The sequence below is a fragment of the Oncorhynchus clarkii genome, chromosome 30 (genome assembly GCF_045791955.1).
Source record: "Oncorhynchus clarkii lewisi isolate Uvic-CL-2024 chromosome 30, UVic_Ocla_1.0, whole genome shotgun sequence".
In the NCBI taxonomy this organism is placed as follows: domain Eukaryota; kingdom Metazoa; phylum Chordata; class Actinopteri; order Salmoniformes; family Salmonidae; genus Oncorhynchus; species Oncorhynchus clarkii.
Window position 1 is genome coordinate 1,230,001 of NC_092176.1, and position 25,423 is coordinate 1,255,423.

Sequence of the window (25,423 nt, forward strand, 5' to 3'; positions counted from 1 at the left end):
ATCCATAAAAAGTGTTGTTTAAAGTTTGCCACAAGCCACCTGGGAGACACACCAAACATGTGGAAGAAGGTGCTCTGGTCAGATGAAACCAAAATTGAACTTTTTGGCAACAATGCAAAACGTTATGTTTGGCGTAAAAGCAACACAGCTGAACACACCATCCCCACTGTCAAACATGGTGGTGGCAGCATCATGGTTTGGGCCTGCTTTTCTTCAGCAGGGACAGGGAAGATGGTTAGAATTGATGGGAAGATGGATAGAGCCAAATACAGGACCATTCTGGAAGAACCTGATGGATGGAGTCTGCAAAAGACCTGAGACTGGGACGGAGATTTGTCTTCCAACAAGACAATGATCCAAAACATAAAGCAAAATCTACAATGGAATGGTTCAAAAATAAACATATCCAGGTGTTAGAATGGCCAAGTCAAAGTCCAGACCTGAATCCAATCGAGAATCTGTGGAAAGAACTGAAAACTGCTGTTCACAAATGCTCTCCATCCAACCTCACTGAGCTCGAGCTGTTTTGCAAGGAGGAATGGGAAAAAAATTCAGTCTCTCGATGTGCAAAACTGATAGAGACATACCCCAAGCGACTTACAGCTGTAATCGCAGCAAAAGGTGGCGCTACAAAGTATTAACTTAAGGGGGCTGAATAATTTTGCACGCCCAATTTTTCGGTTTTTGATTTGTTAAAAAAGTTTGAAATATCCAATAAATGTCATTCCACTTCATGATTGAGTCCCACTTGTTGTTGATTCTTCACAAAAAAATACAGTTTTATATCTTTATGTTTGAAGCCTGAAATGGGGCAAAAGGTCGCAAAGTTCAAGGGGGCCGAATACTTTCGCAAGGCACTGTATATACACATATATATAAGTATATACACACACACACACACACACACACACATACGTATATATACACACACACATATACACACATATATACGTATATACACACACACACACACATAATGAAAGACAAGTGTACTTCTGAATTCCGTAAAGTCAGTGTGGAAGAGGTGAACAAATTATTGTTATCTTTCAACAATGAAAAGCCACCGGGGTCTGACAATCTGGATGGAAAATTACTGAGGATAATAGGGGACAATATTACCACATCTTCAATTTAAGCCTACTAGAAAGTGTGTGCCCTCAAGCCTGGAGGGAAGCTAAAGTCATTCCGCTACCCAAGAATAGTAAAGACCTCTTACAGGCTCAAATAGGCGACCAATCAGCCTGATACCAACCCTAAGTAAACAAATGGAAAAAATAGTGTTTGACCAGATACAATACCATTTCACAGTAAACAAATTAACAACAGAATTTCAACACGCATATAGGGAAGGACACTCAACAAGCACAGCACTTACACAAATGACTGATGATTGCCAAGTAAAATGGCGCCGGAGCAGAAGGCAGACATTTTACGTGCCCCCAACCGATAGTTTTTTTGTTAGTTTATTTGCGTTGTTCGTAACTTATTTTTTTACTATTTTTGTACATAATGTTGCCGCTACTGTCTCTTATGATTGAAAATAACTTCTAGACGACATCAGGACTGTGATTACAAAGGACTAGCAGAATCCTTTTTCTTCTTTCACGACTCTGACGAGCCCGAGGATACACGGCTCCCTCGGGAACAGGCCCCGACCCAGGTGATCTGCGTGAAGAGGAGGTGGAGAAAGAGAGGCCGGAGGGCGGGCTGCCTTCTGAGGAGAAGGAGGCGATCGAATAAACCCCCACTCCCCTCAATTCTGCTCGCAAACATGTAATCTTTGGACAATAAAATTAGTTATTGAGAAGATTAAACTACCAACGGGATACTAAAAATCAACATCTTATGCTTCACGGAGTCGTGGCTGAACGACGACAAAATCAACATACTGGTTATACGAAATACCCGCAGGATAAAACAGAGGCGTCTGGTAAGACAAGGGGAGGTGGTCTATGTATTTTTGTAAACAACAGCTGGTGCACGATATCTAAGGAAGTCTCTAGCCATTGCTCGCCTGAGGTAGAGTTTCCCATGATAAACTGCAGACCACATTACCTACAGAGAGAGTTTATCTATATTCTTTGTGGCTGTTTACATACCACCACAGTCAGAGGATGGCACCAAGATAGCATTGAATGAGCTCTATTCCACCATTAGAAAACAAGAAAAAGCCAGCCAAGGGGCGCTAGTAGCCGTGGACTTTAATGCAGGGAAACTTAAATCAGTGTTACCTAATTTCTATCAACATGTTAAAAGTGTAACCTGAGGGAAAAATCTATACCACCTATACTCCACACACAGAAATGCATAAAAAGCTCTCCCTCACCCTACATCTGTCAAATCTGATCATAATTCTATCCTCCTGATTCCTGCTTACAAGCAAACATTAAAGCAGGAAGCACCAGTGACTAGATCAATAGAAAAGTGGTCAGATGAAGCAGATGCTAAGCTACAGGACTGTTTTGCTAGCACAGACTGGAATACGTTGCGGAATTCCACCAATGGCATTAAGGAGTACACCACATCTGTCATTGGCTTCATCAATTAGTGCATCGATGAAGTCGTCCCCACAGTGACCATACATACCCCAACCAGAAACCGAAACATGCATGATAGCACCAGCTGTACCAGAAGACTGTGTGATCACGCTCTCCATAGCCAACGTGAGTAAGAGCCTTTAAACAGGTCAACATTCACAAGGCCGCAGGGCGAGCTGGATTACCAGGACATGTACTGCAAGAATGCGCTGACCAACTAGCAAGTGTCTTCAATTACATTTTTCAACATCTCCCTGTTCGAGTCTGTAATACCAACATGTTTTAAGCAGACCAACGTAGTGTATGTGCCCAAGAACACTAAGGTAACCTGCCTAAATGACTACCAACCCGTAGCACTCACATCTGTAGCCATGAAGTGCTTTGAAAGGCTGGTCATGGCTCACAACACCATCATCCCAGAAAGCCTAGACCCACTCCAAATTGCATACCACCCCAAAGATCCACAGATGATGCAGTCTCTATTGCACTCCACACTGCCCTTTCCCACCTGGACAGAAGGAACACCTGTGAGAATGCTATTCATTGACTACAGCTCAGAGTTCAACACCATAGTGCCCTCAAAGCTCATCAATAAGCTAAGGACCCTGGGACTAAACACCTCCCTCTGCAACTGGATCCTGGACTTCCTGACGGGCAGCCCACAGGTGGTAAGGAAAGGTAACACATCCACCACGCTGATCCTCAACACAGGGGCCCCTCAGAGGTGTGTGCTCAGCCCCCTAATGTAATCCCCCTTCACTCATGACTGCATGGCCAGGCACGACTCCAACACCCTCATTACATTTTCCATGACAACAGTGGAAGGCCTGATCACCGACAGCAAAACAGCCTATAGGGAGGTGGTCAGAGACCTGGCCCTGTGGTGCCAGGACAACAACCTCTCCCTCAAAGTGATCAAGACAAAGGAGATGCTTGTGGACTACAGGAAAAAGAGGACCGAGCATGCCCCCATTCTTACCGACGGGGCTGCAGCGGAGAAGGTTGAGAGCTTCAAGTTCCTTTGTGTCCACATCACCAACAAACTAACATGGTCCAAGCACACCATGACAGTCGTGAAGCGGGCACGACAAAACCTATTCCCCCTCAGGAGACTGAAAAGATTTGGAATGGGTCCTCAGATGCTCAAAAGGTTCTACAGCTGCATTATCGAGAGCATCTATACCATGTTGCATAACTGCATGGTATGGCAGCTGCTCGGCCTCCAACCGCAAGGCACCACAGAAGGTAGTGTGAACACCCCAGTACATCACTGGGGCCAAGCTTCCTGCCATCCAGGATCTCTATACCAGGCGGTGTCAGAGGTAGGCCCTGAAAATTGTCAAAGACTCCAGCCACCCTAGTCATAGACTGTTTTCTCTGCTACCATACAGCAAGCGGTACCTGAGCACCAAGTCTAGGTCCAAGAGGCTTCTAAATAGATTCTAGCCCAAGCCATAAGACTCCTGAACATCATAGTCACTTTAACTCTACCTACGTGTACATACTACCTCAACTAACCGGTGCCCCCGCACATCGACTCTGTACCGGTACCCCCGTATAGATTGTTATTTTTTACTGCTCCCCTTTAATTACTTGTTACTTCTCTCTCTTATTCTTATTTTTTGAAACTGCACTGTCGGTTAGGGGCTCGTAAGTAAGCATTTCACTGTAAGGTCTACCTGTTTATTAGTCACCTGTTGTGTACGGCGCATGGGACTAATAAAATTAGATTTGCCAAAGAGAAATTTATGATAAAATGATTGTAGGGGCAGTGGGGGCTTGTTAGACTTCAGTGCAGCTTTAGACATTATTAATCATAGTCATAGAGGCTCAGTAGTGTGTGTGGCCTCCACGTGCCTGTATGACCTCCCTACAACGCCTGGGCATGCTCCTGATGAGGTGGCGGATGGTCTCCTGAGGGATCTCCTCCCAGACCTGGACTAAAGCATTCGCCGACTCCTGGACAGTCTGTGGTGCAACAGCGTTGGTGGATGGAGCGAGACATGATGTCCCAGATGTGCTCACTTGGATTCAGGTCTGGGGAACGGGCGGGCCAGTCCATAGCATCAATGCCTTCCTCTTGCAGGAACTGCTGACACACTCCAGCCACATGAGGTCTAGCATTGTCTTGCATTAGGAGGAACCCAGGGCCAACAGCACCAGCATATGGTCTCACAAGGGGTCTGAGGATCTCATCTCATCTATGTGGGAAGCTTGTGGAAGGCTACCCGAAACGTTTGACCCAAGTTAAACAATTTAAAGGCAATGCTACCAAATACTAATTGAGTGTATGTAAACTTCTGACCCACTGGGAATGTAATGAAATAAATAAAAGCTGAAATAAAATCACTCTATACTATTATTCTAACATTTCACATTCTTAAAATAAAGTGGTGATCCTAACTGACCTAAGACGGGGAATTTTTACTAGGATGAAAATGTCATGAATTGTGAAAAACTGAGTTTAAATGTAGTTGGCGAAGGTGTATGTAAACTTCCGACTTCAACTATATGGATGACTCAACATTAAACACGTCAGCTACTACAGCGACTGAAATGACTGCAACACTTAAAGAGCTGCAGTTAGTTTCGGAATGGGTAGCAAGGAATAAGACAGTCCTAAATATTTCCAAAACTAAAAGCATTTTATTTGGGACAAATCATTTACAAACCATAAACCTTAACTACATCTTGTAATGAATAATTGGAACAGCGGGGACTGTGAAGTAACATGATAACATGCGCCCTATGTAAATATGGATTATGCGTTGTAGATGTGATAGTGGAGTATGGGCCTGAGGGCACACAGTGTGTTGTGAATTCTGTAATGTTTTTAAAATTGTAGAACTGCCTTAATGTTGCCGGACCTCAGGATGAGTTGCTGCTGTGATCCATAATAAATGCAAATACTTAATTGAAGAATCTCTCCTTTTGACCAATTACAGACGAAGGGGTGTAGACTTCAGCTACCGAACTTGGGTTTTCCTCAGTAAAAAAATAAACATGAACGAAAAGCCAAGAAATCATTTGCCGAAGACCAAAACTTCATCATAATATATGCACCAACTTTCAGATGGGAAGCATGCGGACGCCCTTACTCATGTAATTGTACATCTACCCAAGATGTTTTGCACAGTATTTCTCAAGTGAAAAAAATTGCCATGAAAACCAGTAATGGGAATTTCAGCTCTTTTTACTTAATCTGATCTTTGACTTGTTCAGTCAAAAGAACAAATCTTTCAAATAATTTTGTTCATTTTAGTCAGTAATGCCCAGAGGACGCAGGACCCCCTACCGGTGAACTGAAAATTCTACCAGCCTGTCTTTCACCATAAACATTGGAGCTGTCATTTGTGACAAAGACTTGTACATGTATGCTTTAAATGTACATTTGTTGCTTGCTAGGCATACAATATTATTTATACATTTGAAAGGAGGTCTAGTTGTGGGCGCAACTAGACGAGTTCGTGAAAGATTTTTGGTTGAATGCATTGCTCGAGGGTGATATGCTAAATATTGCTTGAACCGAAGCACAAACGATTCGCTCTCAAATCGAGTTTGTTGAGCACAGACTGCGTGTATGTTTTGGTTCTACAAAAAGGTGTCTATCATAATATTCGATAATCAATGAATTGCATTCCTTCTTGCACCATGCAATCAATTACCAGTTCAAAAGATGTATTTTTCTTCTCCATGTTATTGCTGCCTGCAGCATGATCTATTTGGTCAGAGCACTTCTCCGGTGCCGCTTAGCCGAATGAGCGCATATTAATCCTGATGTGGTCAGTGGCCGGCAGGTTAAAAGAACAACTAAAATGAACGAGTCACTCAAACTACTGAGTCAGTACAAAGACGTTAAAATTGCAAACTGCACATCACTAATGAAAACGAGTTCTCTCTCCTTGAATGAGAACACACACTGCATGTTCCCACTCCCACTCGGAGTAGTACTGTTGACCAATCACCGACGAAGGGGCGTAGACTTTGGCTACAGGAACTTCGACTTGCCTCAAGAAAAGGAATGTGCAAAAACAGCTTTTTGGTCTTTAAGGTTAGGAGTGTGGTTAAGGTTAAAATCATATTGTAAGAAAATACATTTTTAGAAATAAGCAAGGTTTATGACTGTGGCAACTAGTGACGATCCGAATCCCGAATGCCGAAGACCAAAATAAACAAAAGTTATATATTTTTTTTTAAAGTTAAATCCATAATGTATGCGTGAATTGTTTAGACTGGGAAGCATAAGGTACGCTTGAGGACATAATGAACACATTAACAAGAAGTAATGTTCGAGACTGTTGGGAGACCGGTAAACCTGCCCTAGTTCAGTAGCTAGACTTGTAGCTATTCCTTCCACGTTACATGTTTAATTATTAGAAAGTACAATACTGCTCAGGTCTGATATTCTATATTCCAAGATCAATGACATAGCCACGCAAACAAAATAGTCAGGTCCCGGTTTTAGGCGAGTGTTTTAACGATGCGTCTTTCCTTCAACAACCAAAGATGTGCTTTGGGAAACGCATGACCACGCAGAGATAAGGTTCAATAAGTGCGTTGTTGGAGCATGTGTCGATACTGATAGGATGAAAAGAAAGGCAGTGTTGCTCTTGAATCAGCATTCTCCATTCAAATCTTACCTTAGTATTTTATAGAGGAGACATGTTAAAGAAGGATTTGTAATTCTTGAGACAATTCAGACATGGATTGTGTATGTGTGCCATTCAGAGGGTAAATGGGCAAGACAAAAGATTTAAGTGCCTTTGAACGGGGTATGGTAGTACAGTAGGTGCCTGGCGCAACGGTTTGTGCATTTCACACACACACAACAGTTTCCTGTGTGTATCAAGAATGGTCCATCACCCAAACGATATGCTGCCAACTTGACACAATCATGTGAAAAATTGGAGTCAACATGGGCCAGCATCCCTGTGGAACACTTGACACCTAGGGATACCTAGTCAGTTGCACAACTGAACGCATTCAACCAAATTGTGTCTTCCGCATTTAACCCAACTCTGAATCAGAGAGGTGCGGGGGGCAGGCTTAATCAATGTCATCGGCGCCTGTGGGGCAGTTGTTATTGGGGGTTAACTGCCTTGATAAAGAGCAGAATGGTAGATTTTTCAATCTTGCCAGCTCGGGATTCAAACCAAAGTGTCTTAATTGGGCGTTGGGCCACCACGTGCCGCCAGAACAGCTTCAATGCGTCTTGGCATAGATTCTACAAGTGTCTGGAACTCTATTGGACTGATGATACACCATTCTTCCATGATAAATTCCATAATTTGGTATTTTGTTGATGGTGGTGGAAAAAGCGGTCTCAGGCGTCACTCCAGAATGTATCTCCCACAAGGGTTCAATTGGGTTGATATCTGGTGACACACACAAACACCCTTTATACTAGAGGTCGACCGAGTCATCGGAATGGCCGATTAATTAGGGACAATTTCAAGTTTTCATAACAATCGGTAATCTGCATTTTCAGACACCGATTATGGCTGATTACATTGCACTCCACGAGGAGACTGCGTGGCAGGCTGACTACCTGTTATGCAAGTGCAGCAAGGAGCCAAACTTATCTTACAAAAAACAATCAATCTTAACAATCACTAGTTAGCTACACATGGTTGATGATATTACTAGTTTATCTAGCTTGTCCTGCGATGCATATAATCAATGCGATACCTGTTAATTTATCATTGAATTACACCCTACTTCGCCAAATGGGTGATTTAACTTCGTTGGAAAAGGGGGCAGTATTTTCACGTCTGGATGAAAAGCATGCCCAGAGTAAACGGCTTGCTACAAAGCCATAAATGCTAGAATATGCATATTATTAAGTTTCTAAAACTGTTTGAATGATGTCTGTGAGTACAACAGAACTCATACGGCAGGCAAAAACCTGAGAAAAAAATCCAACCAGGAAGTGGGAAATCTGAGCTCCTATTGAAGATACAGTGGGGTATTGGTAATGTTGCACTTCCTAAGGCTTCCACTAGATGTCAACAGTCTTTAGAACCTTGTCTGATGCTTCTACTGTGAAGTGGGGCCGAAGGAGAAGGGAATGAGTAAGGTCTGCCATGAGCTAACCATGCGCGTTCACATGAGAGGGAGCTCAGCTCCATCGCACTACTGAAGACAATGGAATTCTCTGGTTGGAACGTTATTGAAGATATGTTAAAAACATCCTAAAGATTGATTCAATACATCGTTTGACATGTTTCTACTGTTACGGAACTTTGACATTTCATCTGCTTTTAGTGAACGCGCTTCGTGACTTTGGATTTGTTTACCAAACGCGCTAACAAAAGTAACTATTTGGACATAAATGATGGACATTACCGAACAAAACGAACATTTCTTGTGGAAGTGGGAGTGCATTCTGACAAAGATCAGCAAAGGTAAGTGAAGATTTATAATGCTATTTATGACTTTTGTTGACTGCATCATATGGCGGCTATATTTGTGTCTTGATTGGGCTCTGAGCGCCGACTCAGATTATTGCATGGTTTGCTTTTTCCGTAAAGTTTTTTTGAAATCTGACACAGCGGTTGCATTAAGAAGAAGTGCATCTAAAATTCCATGCATAACAGTTGTATCTTTTAGCAATATTTATTATGAGTATTCCTGTAAATTGTGGTTCTCTGCAAAATCAAAGGATGTTTTGGAACTTCTGAACGTAAGGCGCCAATGTAAACTCAGATGTATTATTTATTATTATTTCATACTTTTGATGTCTTCATTATTATTCTACAATGTAAAAATAGTAAACATCAAGAACAACCCTTGAATGAGTAGGTGTGTCCAAACTTTTGACTGGTACTGTAAACAGAACAAAAATATATGTCAAAGTGTTGGTCCCATGTTTCATGAGGTGAAATAAAATACCCCAGAAATGTTTCATACGCACAAAAACCTTATTTCTCTCAAATGTTTTGCACAAATTTCTGTACATCCCTTTTAGTGAGCATTTCTCCTTTGCCAGGATAAGCCATCCACCTGACAGGTGTGGCATATCAAGAAGCTGATTAAACAGCATGATCATTACACAGGTGCACCTTGTGATGGGGACAATAAAAGGCCACTAAAATGTGCAGTTGTGTCACACAATGATGCCACAGATGGCTCAAGTTGAGGGAGCGTGCGATTGGCATGCTGATTACAGGAAAGTTCACCAGAGCTGTTGCCAGAGTATTGAATGTTAATTTCTCAACGATAAACTGCATCCAACATTGTTTTAGAAATTTGGCCAACCGGCCTCAACCGCAGACAATGTGTTAACAACGTCAGCCCAGGACCTCCACATCTGGCTTCTTTACCTGAAGATTGTCTTAAACCAGACACCCGGACAGCTTATGAAACTGAGGGGTATTTGTCTGTAATAAAGCCCTTTTGTGGAGAAAAACCAATTCTGATTGGCTGGGCCTGGCTCCCCAGTGGGTGGGCCTATGCCATCCCTGGCCCAGCTTCGCCCCTGCCCAGTCATGTGGAATTCATAGAGTAGGGCCTAATTTATTTAAATTGACATTTCCTTATATGAACTCAATAAAATCGTTAACTGTTGCATGTAGTGTTTATATTGTTCAGTATAATATGAGTTGGTTTGGAGTGATATAACAGACACATTTTCATAATCCATTGTAGTCTATGTCAAGTGATGACTAAAGAAACAAAGTGCAAAAAAAAATCTGTTTGGGGGATCAACTACAATCACATGTAATAAGGCAAAATGGGTGAACTTTCAATTAAATTGGTTTTGGGAAACCAGCCCTGATCTCAAATTACACCGTTTCAGAATATGACTAGTACCGTTAGCTAACAAGTAATGCTGTTTTCAATAATGATGCAGTTAATTAGCACATCTAAGTTTTAGCTAACAACATTGCCATAGCTAACTAGTTAAGGTTAGCTAGTTGTCAGCCCAAAATGAAATAGCTATTGTTAGCTAGCTATGATGTCACATCAAACAAAGCTTTTGTATAAGTAACGTTACGAGAGTCCCAGTGTAGTTAGTTAGCTAGTTACTCTTGAACTTTACTGGATTCGTAACGTACAGTATGTAACGTTATCTAGCTAGATCATTTTAACGTTAACTGTGTGACAGATTTGCTTGCTATTAACCGTTACTAGCTAGTAGATTAGAAACACTCGCATACTCACGTAATGCTCGTAGAATTTAGAAAGTCGAGGTTTTCCATGGTTGTTGAATATTAGTATGGCTTTAATCATGATGTTCTATTTTATGAAGGGAGAAAAAAAAATGGTATACCTGGGACCCTAAAATCCTTTTCAATCTAGCTAGCTAAAACGGCAACCAGCTAAATTACATGTCGCTTCTCAATCCAGTTTTTGCGGAAATACTCCACGTCAAAACCCATTAATCTTCTTCTAACTACAGCAGCCGTGGTGGGTCAAACTGCGCTGGTAAACGTTTCATTTGACCAGTCAGAACTCAACCTCTACCACCTCTTTCAAGACACTTGAGACAGCTGGAGATGTCCCATTTTACTAGATCTGAAACCACTGGATAGTGTTACCAAAATGGCGGAAAAGTCCTAGCGATCTTCTTCTTCGTGTAGTTTTCCGGCAGACTTGCATGTTGCTGCCTTTCACAGAGTGTGAATAGCACATTTTACAACCCCTGTAGTTCTTCTGCACTAAAATTGCTGTCACCCAAAAACGTATCTGCTGCTTACCCACCAAATCAATCTTCTGAGATTTCCATTTAATCTGTGCGGTACAATTAATGACCATAGCAATAAATCCTACTTTATTAAAACTCATCCTCTCTGGTTCTGTCTTTTCATGCCTAGGCCTGCTCACTGGGGGGGGGGGGTCAAATAACTCACCCTTGGGATATCCTTTATTCTTTTCACTGCTTATGCATAGGAAACATTCTGCCCCACTCGAAACTCTGGCAATCTCAACCTGTCTCTCTTACAGTGCACTTCGGATCACCAGCTGCATGGGCACCCCCACAGTTGACACACAGTGCTTTCTCTATCACAACTTTACACTCCATCTGACTATACCCTCCTGCACATTTCTCACATCGTGGGATCTCCCTTCTACACACTGCTGCAACATGTCTGAATCCTTAGCACCTACAGTTCGGAACAGGCCCTCACAGAATAGCCAATGTAAACAAACCTGACCTTATATCAGGTAGAAAATATGTGTCAAAGCTCAATGAGACTTAGACCCAATGGTGTAACTGAGAAAAACCTAAGTCTCACCAAACGGTGGGTGTCACAAACACCAGGAATATTATTTTTCATTTGATCCACCTCTACCCCACTAATCACTCAGGTTGAAACCTGAGATGCATGACTCGAAGCGGCAGCTTCCTCTGGGTGGAGGATGCACAAAACATTCGAACAATTCCCATTTTTGAAACGTTCACAGATGTAACCATTCCCAGTTTGTCCTTAACCAAGCTTGACACAACGTATGGGTTAGCCAAAAAGCAAGAATTCACTCTTTCCAAAAATGTCACTCCTACCAGTCCAACCTGCAAACTTGACTCTATTTCAAGATCCTCAAGAGAGCAAATAGACTTTTATGTAAGTTTACTTGGTTTGTATCCAGGAGATGAAGGTATGTACTCAGGAGGCGAAGGTCTGAACTTAACGCCATTCTTGCGCCCTCACGTCAAAGCACTTCTTCTTGGCCAATCAGAAGAACGCAATCTTTTTGCTTACACCTAATATACGGGTATCTTGAGGGGCCATCAAGAAGTGTGCAGGATTTGAGGCGAGGGGTTGATTTTGGATAAAAGGGGCCTTGCAGAAGGTTTTTTCATAAACTGAAACATGCTTGAGTAATTTTGTGGGAGAATGGAAGTATAAAGAAAAATGTATGGAGGGTATTGCCATCTCTGGCAGACTGCAGACCATTTTATGTGTCATCTTAGGGATGACTTTTAGGATATTAACAAAATAAGATATTTGAAGAATGATTAATGGACATGAACAAGTAGAGTTGCAGCCATGGTCCACGTCATAGGCCTGAAAATAACGCCATAGATAGCTATATCATATGATGTGGTTAGCTGATACGTAAAAAAAATATATATCGAGGCGTAAAATCTGGCAGGTGTCAGCAATGTCTAAGCAGAGGAATGCGCCCCCAGTATTTGCAAATAATGACAAAAAAAACTTGCATAGGTTTGTCCCTGATTCTTTAAACCCCATCCCCTCTCTCTCTCTCTCTCTGCTTTCCCCCAAGATGAGCCAGTCCATCAGATGTCAATGTTGAGTCTGAAGTTCAGTGCCGGGGGAGTCATTGTCTTCGGGCAGACCGTCTTAACCATAGGGGGCTGGGCTGCTGGCTCCCATGGCCAGACCCTTTCAGATTGCGAGAAAATCTGGCTGTTTTTAAGATTTCAAGTAAATCAGAACAGAAGGGAGCTACCATTCCCACTGACAGGTGACTTCTAAGCTGTGACTTCGGGGTGTTTGAGGCAAACACTTGCAGCCCACAGCTTCATATTAATCCAAAATGTAATCAGCTGTTAAGAATGATGTAACTGTCATTGACTTACATTTTTAAAAGTTATCTGGGCTGATTACAATTTGTTCATTTTTGTCATCTGAATTACGTAATACGTTACAAGTAATCCGTTACTACCCAGCTCCTCCAACACTTCACTGAACTGATGCCCATATCCCACCCATGACCACTCTCCAACGTCAAACTCATGTCTCTCTGTCTTTCTTTCTCTCTCTCTTCTATGAGTGAATTTGTGTGTCATCAGGTTTCCAATAAACTTTGTTGTACAATAGGAATAATTCCAGGGTAAAGCCTACAGCTACAATAACATTTTTATGTTTTAAATGGGCCTATCCATGTCATGTCACCATTTCCTATTTGATCCAGTCTTTTCATTTAGTGAAATAGCTGTGTGGGAGAATGACATCCCCATTACTCCCATTTACCTGATAAATTGGAAACAGCAATCTTCTGGTTAGGCCTACACCCATACTTCCCACAAGTGCCATCGTTTTCATTTTTGGACATAATGTTTCACCTAGGTTGAGCCACTAGGTGGAGCAAGAGCCCAATTGATTTAGATTAATAAGCAAACAAATATACACTCAGTGTACAAAACATTAAGGACACCTGCGCTTTCCATGACATAGACTGACCAGGTGAATCCAAGGGAAAGCTATGATCCCTTATTGATGTCACTTGTAGAATCCACTTCAATCAATGTAGATGAAGGGGAGGAGACAGGTTAAAGAAGGATTTTTAAGTCTTGAGACAAGTCAGACGGATTGTGTATGTGTGCCATTCAGACGGTGAATGGGCAAGACAAAAGATTTAGGTGCCTTTGAACAAGGTATAGTAATAGGTGCCAGGCTTACCGGTTTGAGTGTGTTAAGAACTGCAACTCTGCTGGGTTTTTAACACTCCTGTGTGTATCAAGAATGATCCACAACCCAAAGGACATCTATGCAATTTAAACATAACTGTGGTAAGCATTTTAGTGAACATGGGCCAGCATCCCTGTGGAACACTTTCGACACCTAGGGATACCTAGTCAGTTGCACAACTGAATGCATTCAACCAAATTGTGTCTTCCGCATTTAACCCAACTCTGAATCAGAGATGTGCATCCACGTCACCCACGCCCGGGGAGCAGTTGTTGTTAGGTGTTAACTGTCTTGCTCAAGAGCAGAACAGCAGATTTTTCCATCTTTCCGGCTCGGGGATTCGAATCAAAGTGTCTTAACTGGGCGTTGGGCCACCATGAGCTGCCAGAACATCTTCAATGCACCTTGGCATAGATTTTACAAGTGTCTGGAACTCTATTGGATGGATTCTACACTATTCTTCCATGATAAATTCCGTCATTTACTGTTTTGATGGTGGTGGAAAACGCTGTCTCAGGCGTCGTTCCAGAATGAGTCTCCCATAAGTGTTCAATTGGGTTGATATGGTGACTGAGACAGACAAACACACACACACACACCCACACACTTTAAATCCCCTTTTCTCCTTTAAGACCCCTCTTTTAAAGTCACTGAGATCTTTTCTAGTCATGGTAGCCTAAATAATGGGCAACTGGGCATTTTTATACATGACCCTAAGCATGATGGGATGTTAATTTCTGAATTAACTCAAGAACAATACCTGCAGCTGCTTTCAGTATACTTTATATCCCTAATTTACTCAAATGTTTCCTTGATTTTGGCAGTTACCTGTATGTCCAAAGTGTCATGATGCCTGGCCACAACTGTTCATTCTGAAATTCAATCTTAATATTGTCAATATTTCTTACAAAAGTGAAAACGATTGGGCAAAATGATTAGTTCCGTATATTTTGACTATGTCCTTCTGACCGTATTCTATTCTATTCTATTCTGACAGTATTTAGTAAGCCACCAATTGTGCCAGTTCCCCCACTTAAAAAGATGAGAGAGGCCTGTAATTTTCATCATAGGTACCCTTCAACTATGACAGACAAAATGAGAAAAAAAATCCAGAAAATCACATTGTAGGATTTTTAATGAATTTATTTGCAAATTATGGTGGAAAATAAGTATTTGGTCACCAAAAAAACAAGCAAGATTTCTGGCTCTCACAGTGGTATTTAAAAATAATAATAAAGTCAGTTAAGAACAAATTCTTATTTACAATGATGGCTTAGAACAGTTGGTTAACTGCCTTGTTCAGGGGCAAAACTACAGCTTTTTACCTTATCAGCTTGGGGAATCGATCTAGCAACCTTTTGGTTACTGGCCCAACGCTCTAACCACTAGGCTACATGCCACCCCTGTACACCTGTATGGAATTCCTCAATGGAATTGGATGAATCCCGGAACATATTCCAGTCTGTGCTAGCAAAACAGTCTTAAGGCATAGCATCGACGTCATCTGACCACTTCCGTATTGAGCGAGTCACTGGTACTTCCTGCATTAGTTTTTGCTTGTAAGCAGGATTGAGGAGGATAGATTTATGGTTAGATTTTCCAAATGGAGGGCGAGGGAGAGCTTTGTACGCGTCTCTGTGTATAGAGTAAAGGTGGTGTAGAGTTTTTTTCCTCTGGTTGCACATGTGACGGATTTAAGTTTGCCTGCATTAAAGTCCCCGGCCAATGGAATCGCCACTTCTGGATGAGCATTTTCTTGTTTGCTTATGGCCTTATACAGCTTGTTGAGTGCAGGCTTAGTGCCAGTGTTGGTTTGTGGTGGTAAATAGATGGCTACAAAAAATACAGATTAAATCTCTCTTGGTATATACTGTGGTCTACAGCTTATCATGAGGTACTCTACCTCAGGGGAGCAATACCTTGAGACTACCTTAATCGCGCACCTGCCGTTATTGACAAATAGACACACACCCCCGACCCTCATCTTACCAATGCACGAAAACCCAGCCAACTGTATATTATCCATGTCGTCGTTCAGCCACGACTCGGTGAAACATAAGATATTACAGTTTTAATGTCCCATTGTTAGGATAGTCTCGAACGGAGCTCATCCAGTTTATTCTCCCATGATTGCACATTGGCTTATAGAATGAATGGAAGAGGCAGGTTACACAGTCACCAACAAATTCTCACAAGGCACCCTGCTCTCCGCCCCCTGTATTTCCTTATTTTCTTCATGTGAATGACAGGGATTTTGGCCTTCTCTGGGAGCAACATTATATCCTTTGCGGCCGACTCGTTAAAGAAAAAATCTTTGTCCAGTTTGAGGTAAGTAATTGCTGTTTTGATATCCAGGAGCTCTTTTCGGTCATAATAGACGGTAGCATCAACATTATGTACAAAATATTTTACAAACAATGCAAAACACACAAAATAGCACAATTGGTTAGGAGCCCGTAAAACAGCAGCCATCCGCTCTGGCACCATTCTATATACCCCCCAAAAATATTGAAGTAGTACTTCAAAGTATTTTTACTTAAGTAATTTACACCACTGCGAATCTGTGACATGGTACCAATGTGATCAAGTGGTTTGTAACTTTGCTCCACGAGATTGTGTTAGCCCACTGAGCTAAAGCCTTTACTCGGGGCGACAACGCATCTTTTCAGGTCTCAGGCATGGTTACTCATCAGTGTAGTTCACTGCCCAACCGCCATTACACTTAAATGACTGGATGTGAGCTCCAAATTGGTAGTTTGCACAGATGTATGAAAAGCTTAGGTGGTGTTATGATCTGATAGACTTTACATAGGCCTATTCTTCTTATTTAACCAACAATGATAACAAAATATGATCCTGATTTTTTTTATTAGCATAAAATTAGCATAAAATAATAACTAATAATTATTATTACAAATCAATGTCACTGTCTGAAACAGAGAAATATAATTGTTTTAAATTAAACTCTTAATTTAATTTTCTCACAAGTGATATCACGTTGTTTTGTTATTAGGCTCCTAAAACTCTGCTCTAGCTCTCTCTCTCTTTCTCTCTGACTCGTTGACTCAAGACCTGCCTAATTAAGAGGGCAAGGGGGCTATTGCAGAAGTCAAGGCCAAATAAAAGAATGATGAAAAGAAAGAAGAGATTTTGTTAACAGCTGCGGCCAAGGCAAGGATTGGTCCAAGTTCATGATGTGGGGGTAAATAATGAATAATATTTTAACACCAAGAACGTAAGTGTATCTTGTAAATAAAATAGCTGCTATTATTTACAGCGTTAATGTTGATTTTAAATATTGATGTTATTCCCATAAAGGTTTTCATATTTTAACTAATATGTTCACCCTTTTTCATAATGGTACAGTCCAACAACAGTTGGCCCCAAAAAGAGTAGGCGAATCTATAAAGACTAGGCGATGCTCAAAAGTTAGTTAGAAAGCAAGCTTGCCGGGATAAATACGCACTGAACCATGGAGCAAACCGAAGTGATGAAACCAGAAACTCTTGATGATCTGATCAAAGTTTTGCATAAAATCTTTGAAAGTGACAATATCAATGTGGAGGAGGTGCAAAATATAATGGAAGCATATGACAGCAATCCACAGGAATGGATGAAATTTGCAAAATTCGACCAGTTCAGGTAAAAATAAACGAATAAATAGGCCTATGTTTATTATTTGGAAAATTATTATTATGGCTCCTGTAGTGTTGAGATTGAGTAGGCCTGTTTAATTTAAAGATATCCTATGGCCTGATGATAAACGTACTATTAAAAAATAAATAATCTGTACACAAATATCACTAATTAGGCTATATGCAGTTATCACCTTATCGTGAAATCCTGCAACGAATAGTAAGTATTACAATGAATTGCAAAAACTCCAGTAATTTACTTGAAATTGGTGGGGTGCTGGTGCTAACTTTAACTTCAAAGGTGTAGCACAAATGATCAGCAGGCAAAGGCCCTAAACATATTCAACGCATGACAAAGGCTTCTTCTCAGGGGATTTAACAGCCATTTTATTTACATTTTATTTAACCTTTATTTAACTTAATGTGATGTCTCTCATAATATATGTGCAATTATTGATTGTGTTATATATTATATTGTTAATATAGCCCACATGTTGCATTTTATCTGCAAAACTCATTTGAATAGGCTAAAAAACCATAATTATATTCAACTTTTGCCATGTAAAAAGGTGTAAGCAATAGATTTAATATTTGTCAGCCTAGCATGCATGCTCTCACTTTAAAACGTTCAAAAAAGTTACATTCGAAGATGTTTACAACAGAATGAGACTTTCAAAATGAGTTTCATTGTGTGCTTCAACAAAAGAAAACGCTCTATCCACAGTTTTCCCGGCTTGCACCATAAACTGGGAGTTGTTTTGGTTCTTGTGGGGGTAAATCGAGGGTGGGAACCCGTCCGCCAATCAGAATTTAGAGACAGATTCCTTTTGCGTTTGCGGTATGGGGTTGCAGCTGCCACAAGAACACGATTTTCTACGCGCTCAAAAACGTGACTAGTGTACCCATTGACTTTCGTGCAAAACGAGGGAACAACATGTCTGTCTGTGATGGCTCGAATTACTTTATAGACGTAATGCACGTGTTGCTTACGCTATTACGCTATTAAATATAATTTATGATTGGAGACATGAACTGGGCCATATGCTGTTCTATATCATCTGATATTAATACTCCTTTGTCAGTACTCCTAATAAATGTATATAGGTCAATCACTTAAGACTTTGAGAGTAGCATTTAGTGGATAAAACAGTGTGGAGCTAAAACATCATTTTGAAGTTTTCTGAATGAGTCACACCACTGAGAACAAAATACATTGCAATCCATCTGTTCAAAACCCTATTCCTCTGGTCTTACTCTTGCGCTAACTGTAACTGTAATGACTGTAGACTCAAGATAATTATGCCCCAACTGACTGTGCAAACTAATGAGCCTTGCATTCAATAATGTGAATGTCACTGCGTGGCATTTGTATTTGTGCCAGATGTTTTGCATGTACAGTATTGGAGTAATCAGAAATCAGTTTGTGGCTATACCATATGATTCAGTTTCCTAAATTTCAGTGAACAAAAGCAGTGGATGTCCTACCTTTGTTCTAGTCAAAATCACGAGTTGACACACACCCCAAAATGTTGGAGTGGTCGTCGTTTAAAAGACAGTCGCACACCCTATATATGCTCCCAATAATTGAATGGGTAAGCACTACCTTTGTTCTAACCCACACTTCTGTTTGTGTTTTATATTTGTGTTCCAGGTACACAAGGAACCTGGTGGATGAAGGGAATGGAAAGTTCAACCTCATGATACTTTGTTGGGGAGAGGGTCACGGCAGGTAAGACATTTTTTGGAAAACAATGATGCAAATTATTTGATCTGGGGCAATTAAATCCCTCTACTTCAGAATGAATGTGGTAATTAAGGTGCTATGTCTATACCAGTGTATATATTGGCAGTGTCATAAATATTGACAGAACCAGTGTAATTACAATATATGACTTGTCAGATAGAACACTAGTATAGGTCTAGTGAAATGAAGAAACGGGCTCCAGGTAGAAAGTGTATGGAGATAACAAAGTCCAATGTTCTTGTGAAAGTCAACGTTATGCAAGTTTCATAAAGATAAATACATTTGTGGTAACCATATAATAAATTGCCCTTTTGAAACTTAACAGATATGAACAATTGGTCACGTTGCTTGAGGTACAATGAAAGGAATATTATATCAGATTGTAGCTAATATAGTTTGAGTTAAGTTATACTTTTTGTCAGTAGATGTGGAATATCCAACACAAAAGGCAGAGAGTTTCTCTTTAAACAGGACTTAGAACTAATGGTGGTGTACATACATGTAACCACATGTTTGATTGCTGAGCCCCACATAACACTGTTCTGGCACATTCTAAGACTGTCTGTTTTCCACCACTTGCAGCAGTATCCATGACCACACAGACTCCCACTGTTTCATGAAGTTGCTGCAAGGCCAGCTGAAGGAGACGCTTTTTGAATGGCCCGATAAAAAAACATGCAACATGGTTCAGAAATCTCAGAGAATCCTGCAAACAAACCAGTGTGCCTACATCAATGGTAAGACAGTTTACAGTTTATCAATGGTAAGACAGTTTAGTATTTATTCAACATTGTGTGTCAGACAACATGAGGAGGCATTTGTTCATTTGATTTACATACATAATATCATCACGGTCTGATGAAAATGTCCTAATGCAATTTCTCAAATTCTTAAAAAAAAAAAAATTTTGTTTATTGAACAAACAACTTCCCTCAATGTACTCTGAACATTTCATGACCCTAGGACCAAGAACATTTATAAAAATAGCTTCTAAAGTGTCATAATTGTATGTTTTTTAATAGGAAAATATGGTAAAGTTTCATCAGTATATCTTTATAAACATTCACTTACTGAATATCTTCACTTTCATTTATTTGATTCTGAAATCTGGTTGTATATGTTAAAAAAGGTTGGTACGTATTATACAAATTCTTAATGTATACTCTGGGACTCTATGGGCTTTGTTTGGTCTATGTGCTGTGTTTGGTGTGAAATTACCATAAGCGGAACTCACAGCTATGTGATACATGAATGTAGAGGTCGAACGATTATGATTTCTCAACCCCGATACCAATACCGATTATTGGAGGACCAAAAAAGCCGATACCGATTAATCGGCCAATTTTTATATATATGTATATATATATTTGTATTAATGACAATTACAACAATACTGAATGAACAATGAACATTTTTATTTTAACTTGATATAATACATAAATAACATCTATTTAGTCTCAAATAAAAAATGAAACATGCTGAATTTGGTTTAAATAATGCTAAAACACAGTGTTGAAGAAGAAAGTAAATGTGAAATATGTGCCATCTAAAAAAAGCTAATGTTTAAGTTCCTTGCTCAGAACATATGAAAGCTGGTGGTTCAATATTCCCAGTTAACAAGTTTTAGGTTGTAGTTATTATAGGAATTATGACGCGTCGACTATTTCTCTCTATACCATTTGTATTTCATATACCTTACACTATTGGATGTTCTAATAGGCACTTTAGTATTGCCAGCCTTATCTCAGGAGTTGATAGGCTTGAAGTCATAAACAGCGCTGTGCTTCAAGCATTGCTAAGAGCTGCTGGCAAACGCAGTAAAGTTGAATGATTGTTTATGAGCCTGCTGCTGCCTACCACCGCTCAGACAGACTGCTCAAAAATCTGCTCAAAAATCAAATCATAGACTTAATTATAATATAATAATCACAGAAATACGAGCCTTTGGTCATTAATATGATCAAATCCGGAAACTATCATTTCGAAAACAAAACGTTTATTCTTTCAGTGAAATATGGAACCGTTCCGTATTTTATCGAACGGGTGGCAACCCTAAGTCTAAATATTTGTGTTACATTGTACAACTTTCAATGTTATGTCATAATTATGTAAAATTCTGGCAAATTAGTTCGCAATGTGCCAAGCGGCCCAAACTGTTGCATATACCCTGATTCTGCGTGCAATGATCACAAGAGAAGTGACACCATTTGCCTAGTTAATATTGCCTGCTAACATAAATTCATTTTAACTAAATATGCAGGTTAAAAAAAATATACTTCTGTGTATTGATTTTAATAAAGGCATTGATGTTTAAGGTTAGGTACATTCGTGCAACGATTGTGCTTTTTTCACAAATGCGCTTTTATTAAATCATCACCAGTTTGCCAAAGAAGACTGTGATTCAATGATAAATTAACAGGCACCGCATTGATTATTTGCAATGCAGGACAAGCTAGTTAAGCTAGTTAACCATATGTAGTTAACTAGTGATTATGTGGAGATTGATTGTTTTTTCTAAGATAAGTTTAATGCTAGCTAGCAACTTACCTTGGCTCCTTGCTGCACTCGCATAACAGGTGGTCAGCCTGCCACGCAGTTCCCTCGTGGAAAGCAATGTAATCGGCATCCAAAAATTACGATTACCGATTGTTATGAAAACTTGAAATCGGCCCTAATTAATCGGCCATGCCGATTAATCGGTCGACCTCTACGTGAATGTTTCACATTCTGGTTCCATATCTTATAAATGTGTGATGTTTACCTGTTTTAGATTCCTTTGGGCTGCACAGAGTAGAGAACGCCAGTCACACAGAATGTTCGGCCAGTTTGCACCTGTACAGTCCCCCCTTCAAGACCTGCCAGACCTTTGACCAGCGGACTGGACACAAGAACACTGTCAAGATGACGTTCTGGAGCAAATTTGGAGAGAGGACTCCATTTGTAAGACTTCTTTCAGAAATTGACCAAACACAGAACCATAGATGTATAGCTTATCATAGCCATATCATTACCTGCTCTTCTGACTGCAATTTTGGCTTATTAAGTGTTAACACCCTAGATATTATCTCCAATCGCTGAGGTAAAGTTGTACAACTTTCTTTTACCTAAGCGGATAAGTGCAGGAGAGTGATGCAATTTGTGAACGTATTGGTGAAAGGTGCCATAAATTTGTTTATATTATTCAAGTGGCTTGCTGTTGAAAGTCTACAGAGTACCGTCAGGCATTATATTTCATTCGATGGTCCCAGAACTTTATTGAAACAACCTGTTGTTGTCCCATGAATTACGCATGGATGTCTTTGAAAAAAAGTCCTGCAAATGGCTGCCGGCTTATCTTAGGTAGTTAAGATGGAATTACAAAAACAACATTTTTTGAAAGCTGTAAAAACTTGGTGTGTGGACCTTCATTAACTAACATCATTGTTGTAAAAAGTATTGTTCAACTTGACTGAGTGTTGTAAAAGTTCATTTTTGGTGACTATAGGATAATGAGATGATATGTGTTTTGGTATCTAAACATCATGACAACACACCTGGTTTGTGAGCGCTTCACACTATTCTGTAAAACATATCTATTCCGTTGCCTGCAGACACATCCGTGCTGTTAAGGCTACATTTACGTTTCTTTCCAAATGTTTACAGATGTTTAATTACACAGGAAGTCTTAAGTCGTTTCCACCCATTTAAATAACAGTACAATCAACAATTCAGTGACACTCCCCTAGTATTTTAAAATACATTTACTGCATTTTCTATGCGTTTAAGTTTATTACTTCAAAGTTAGTTTAAGAATTTCAGGATTCTGTTTCCACAGGCCGCCAGATGTGTAACAGAAAGACTGTATTCCAGACAGTGATAGATTTTAACCTATAGGGCAGGTTGGAGTCTGCTTTTAATGTTCAGGCTAGCTGTGTGCTGTTACGCTAGAACAGAACCAGACTAGTTCTGCTTGGGGTTTACCAACAGCGGAGAGCTTATCTAAAATCCACAAATTGCACAAGTTTACCTTGACCAAACCACTGTCTGGCCAGCACTATTACAACATCGCTTGCATATAGGATAAGATAAGAGTATGGGCACACAATGATCTACTACCACTTACCTTACCACCTCTCCCCTCAATGAATTGACAAAATAAATGCTTATTCAGGTTTCAAATATTGGTTTAGTGCTGGATTCCTCTCATATTTCTCCTTTGATGCATATCATGATGCTTCGGGCTATTGTCTAACTTACTGCTCATTTGTCTTTTACAGGAAACCACAGTCTCACAAGAAAATAACTAAGAAGCTGAAGACATTTGCGTTTGGAATGACAATGTTGTAAATTCAGTCAACATGACACGGCAAAGAAGCAAAATGCGGACCTACAACTAAACAACCGTTTATATTGGAGCGGACATTTCAAAAGGACATGTGGGTAGTTAGAATGGCTTTATCACTGCCCAGTGTGAGCTTGGCAAAAACTGATGAGCACAGGATGAATGCATGAATAGGCTCAGCCATGGATTGAATCTGCTCTTTGTTTGGTAGGCCTGAGGAGACCCCTTCCCAATAACAGCATTCCTATGTGTCTATGACCTCTGTAACCACACTTTTGGACTGTTACGGCGGACGGTTGAAGTGTATAATGTATGAGTGGAAATAGGTTGTCTATTCAATCACATAAAGTGATGATCTAAAATCATTCTGTGATCAACAGTTTTACACTCAATGGAGCACTTTTATTGCGGTATAGATTTTTACACAAAATGATCTTAACACTTGTCAAAATAGTGATGTAACATGAAATAGTTTGTAAAGTCAAATTAGAGCATTTGGCAAAGGTAAAGCTTTATAAATGTATTGGAAAATACGATGCCTGTAATTTATATTTGCTGTGTTCAGTTTTTGGGGATGAGAAGGGGTGATAATTGGTATTAGCTATTTCAGTGTCATTCTTGAATGTGTTTCATTGGTTTTCAGCCTATGTATTAGGAGACCAGTCAAGGAGAGTCTGGACTTTAGGGGCAGGGTTGTATCATAATAAAGACAATGCTCTCACTTTTTCTCAGGATTTTGCCTGTTGTTTTAATTGTAGATGTATTTATATAGTTTACAACATAGTGCCACAATAGCATTGTCGGTTAAAGAGATTCTACAGTACTTTTGTATACTTTTTAGCCAATAGTTCTGAAAGTAGAGCTCACGAGCCAAAAGTGGTCCCCGGAAATTGTGTACTATTTCACATGTGCAGATATGTGCACCACGTCATTGCTCTCGCTCTGCTGTGTGGGCAACTTGCTGGCTGTCACTCAGATGGCGAGGGGCTGAAGCTCATTGGCAATAACTCAAATTGCTAAGGGGCTGGCCCATGGGGAAAATGTTGGGATTTCGTAGCTAATTGAGGTCAGACAGTAATTCTGCTCATAGATTATGCATGTATGAACTAAACATTGACACATCCAGCCCAAATCTGGAGGCTTAAATAATTAGTAGTTGCCAAAATTACACAACTTTAAAATGCATGAAAGAAGATATTGTGAATGATAAGCCTTGCTTTGACTGTTGACCATTAAACATTACATATGTCATGAGAAATTGTTGTGTGTGTGTTTATTTTATCAATCTGTACTCTCCAACAAACAAAATGTTTTTGACATTACTGATATAAAACCCACTTCCATTATATATATATGGATATAAGTTCTCACTTAACAAATGTTCGCATGTGTCGTACATTTGTTCTTGAAACAATCTTTTATGAATGTGTTAATCTGAATTTGTCCCAGTATTGAATGTGATAAAGTCTTGTCCTGGTATATGCCACACTGATTAAGTGTTTGATAAGAGTCAGTTTTAATGAGGTGAATTAATAAGGCAATTGTAACTGAGATAGGAGGAACACTTTAAATGTACCTTAGTGTGTGTTCCTTGTGTGCCTAATGACATTTGAATGAAACTTGAGAAAATAACTTGATAATGGAAGTATAGTTCCTCTACCAACATTATCCTAATGCCAGTGATTCAGCTAACACGCATGTCCTCAAACAGCAATATATCAACTCATTGATGGTGAAATGGACTGTACCCACAACATACTTTACCAAATGTTTTTCACATGGTAATAGTTGGTTATTTTGGTGTGTGT

At 40.0% G+C, this 25,423-nt stretch overlaps 2 protein-coding genes across 3 annotated transcripts in view; one reads left to right on the forward strand and one right to left on the reverse strand.

Annotated features, from left to right (window-relative positions):
* Positions 1–11,065, reverse strand: part of LOC139389598 (AP-3 complex subunit sigma-1) — a 33,262-nt gene extending 22,197 nt beyond the window's left edge. The window contains exon 1 of one of the 2 annotated variants that reach the window (XM_071136440.1): positions 10,701–11,065. In XM_071136440.1, coding sequence (XP_070992541.1) covers positions 10,701–10,769 — 69 coding nt within the window. In that variant the 5' untranslated portion in view covers positions 10,770–11,065. The remainder of the gene's footprint in view (positions 1–10,700) is intronic. The other variant, XM_071136441.1, reaches the window with a different exon arrangement.
* A 6,204-nt stretch (positions 11,066–17,269) lies between these two features.
* LOC139389282 (cysteine dioxygenase type 1-like) lies at positions 17,270–24,873 on the forward strand. The gene is made up of 5 exons (XM_071135868.1): positions 17,270–17,557; positions 19,202–19,279; positions 19,877–20,031; positions 22,065–22,234; positions 23,551–24,873. The coding sequence occupies exons 1-5, from the start codon at positions 17,388–17,390 to the stop codon at positions 23,578–23,580; spliced, it is 603 nt and encodes a 200-aa protein (XP_070991969.1). The 5' UTR covers positions 17,270–17,387; the 3' UTR covers positions 23,581–24,873.
* The last annotated feature ends 550 nt before the right edge of the window (positions 24,874–25,423 follow it).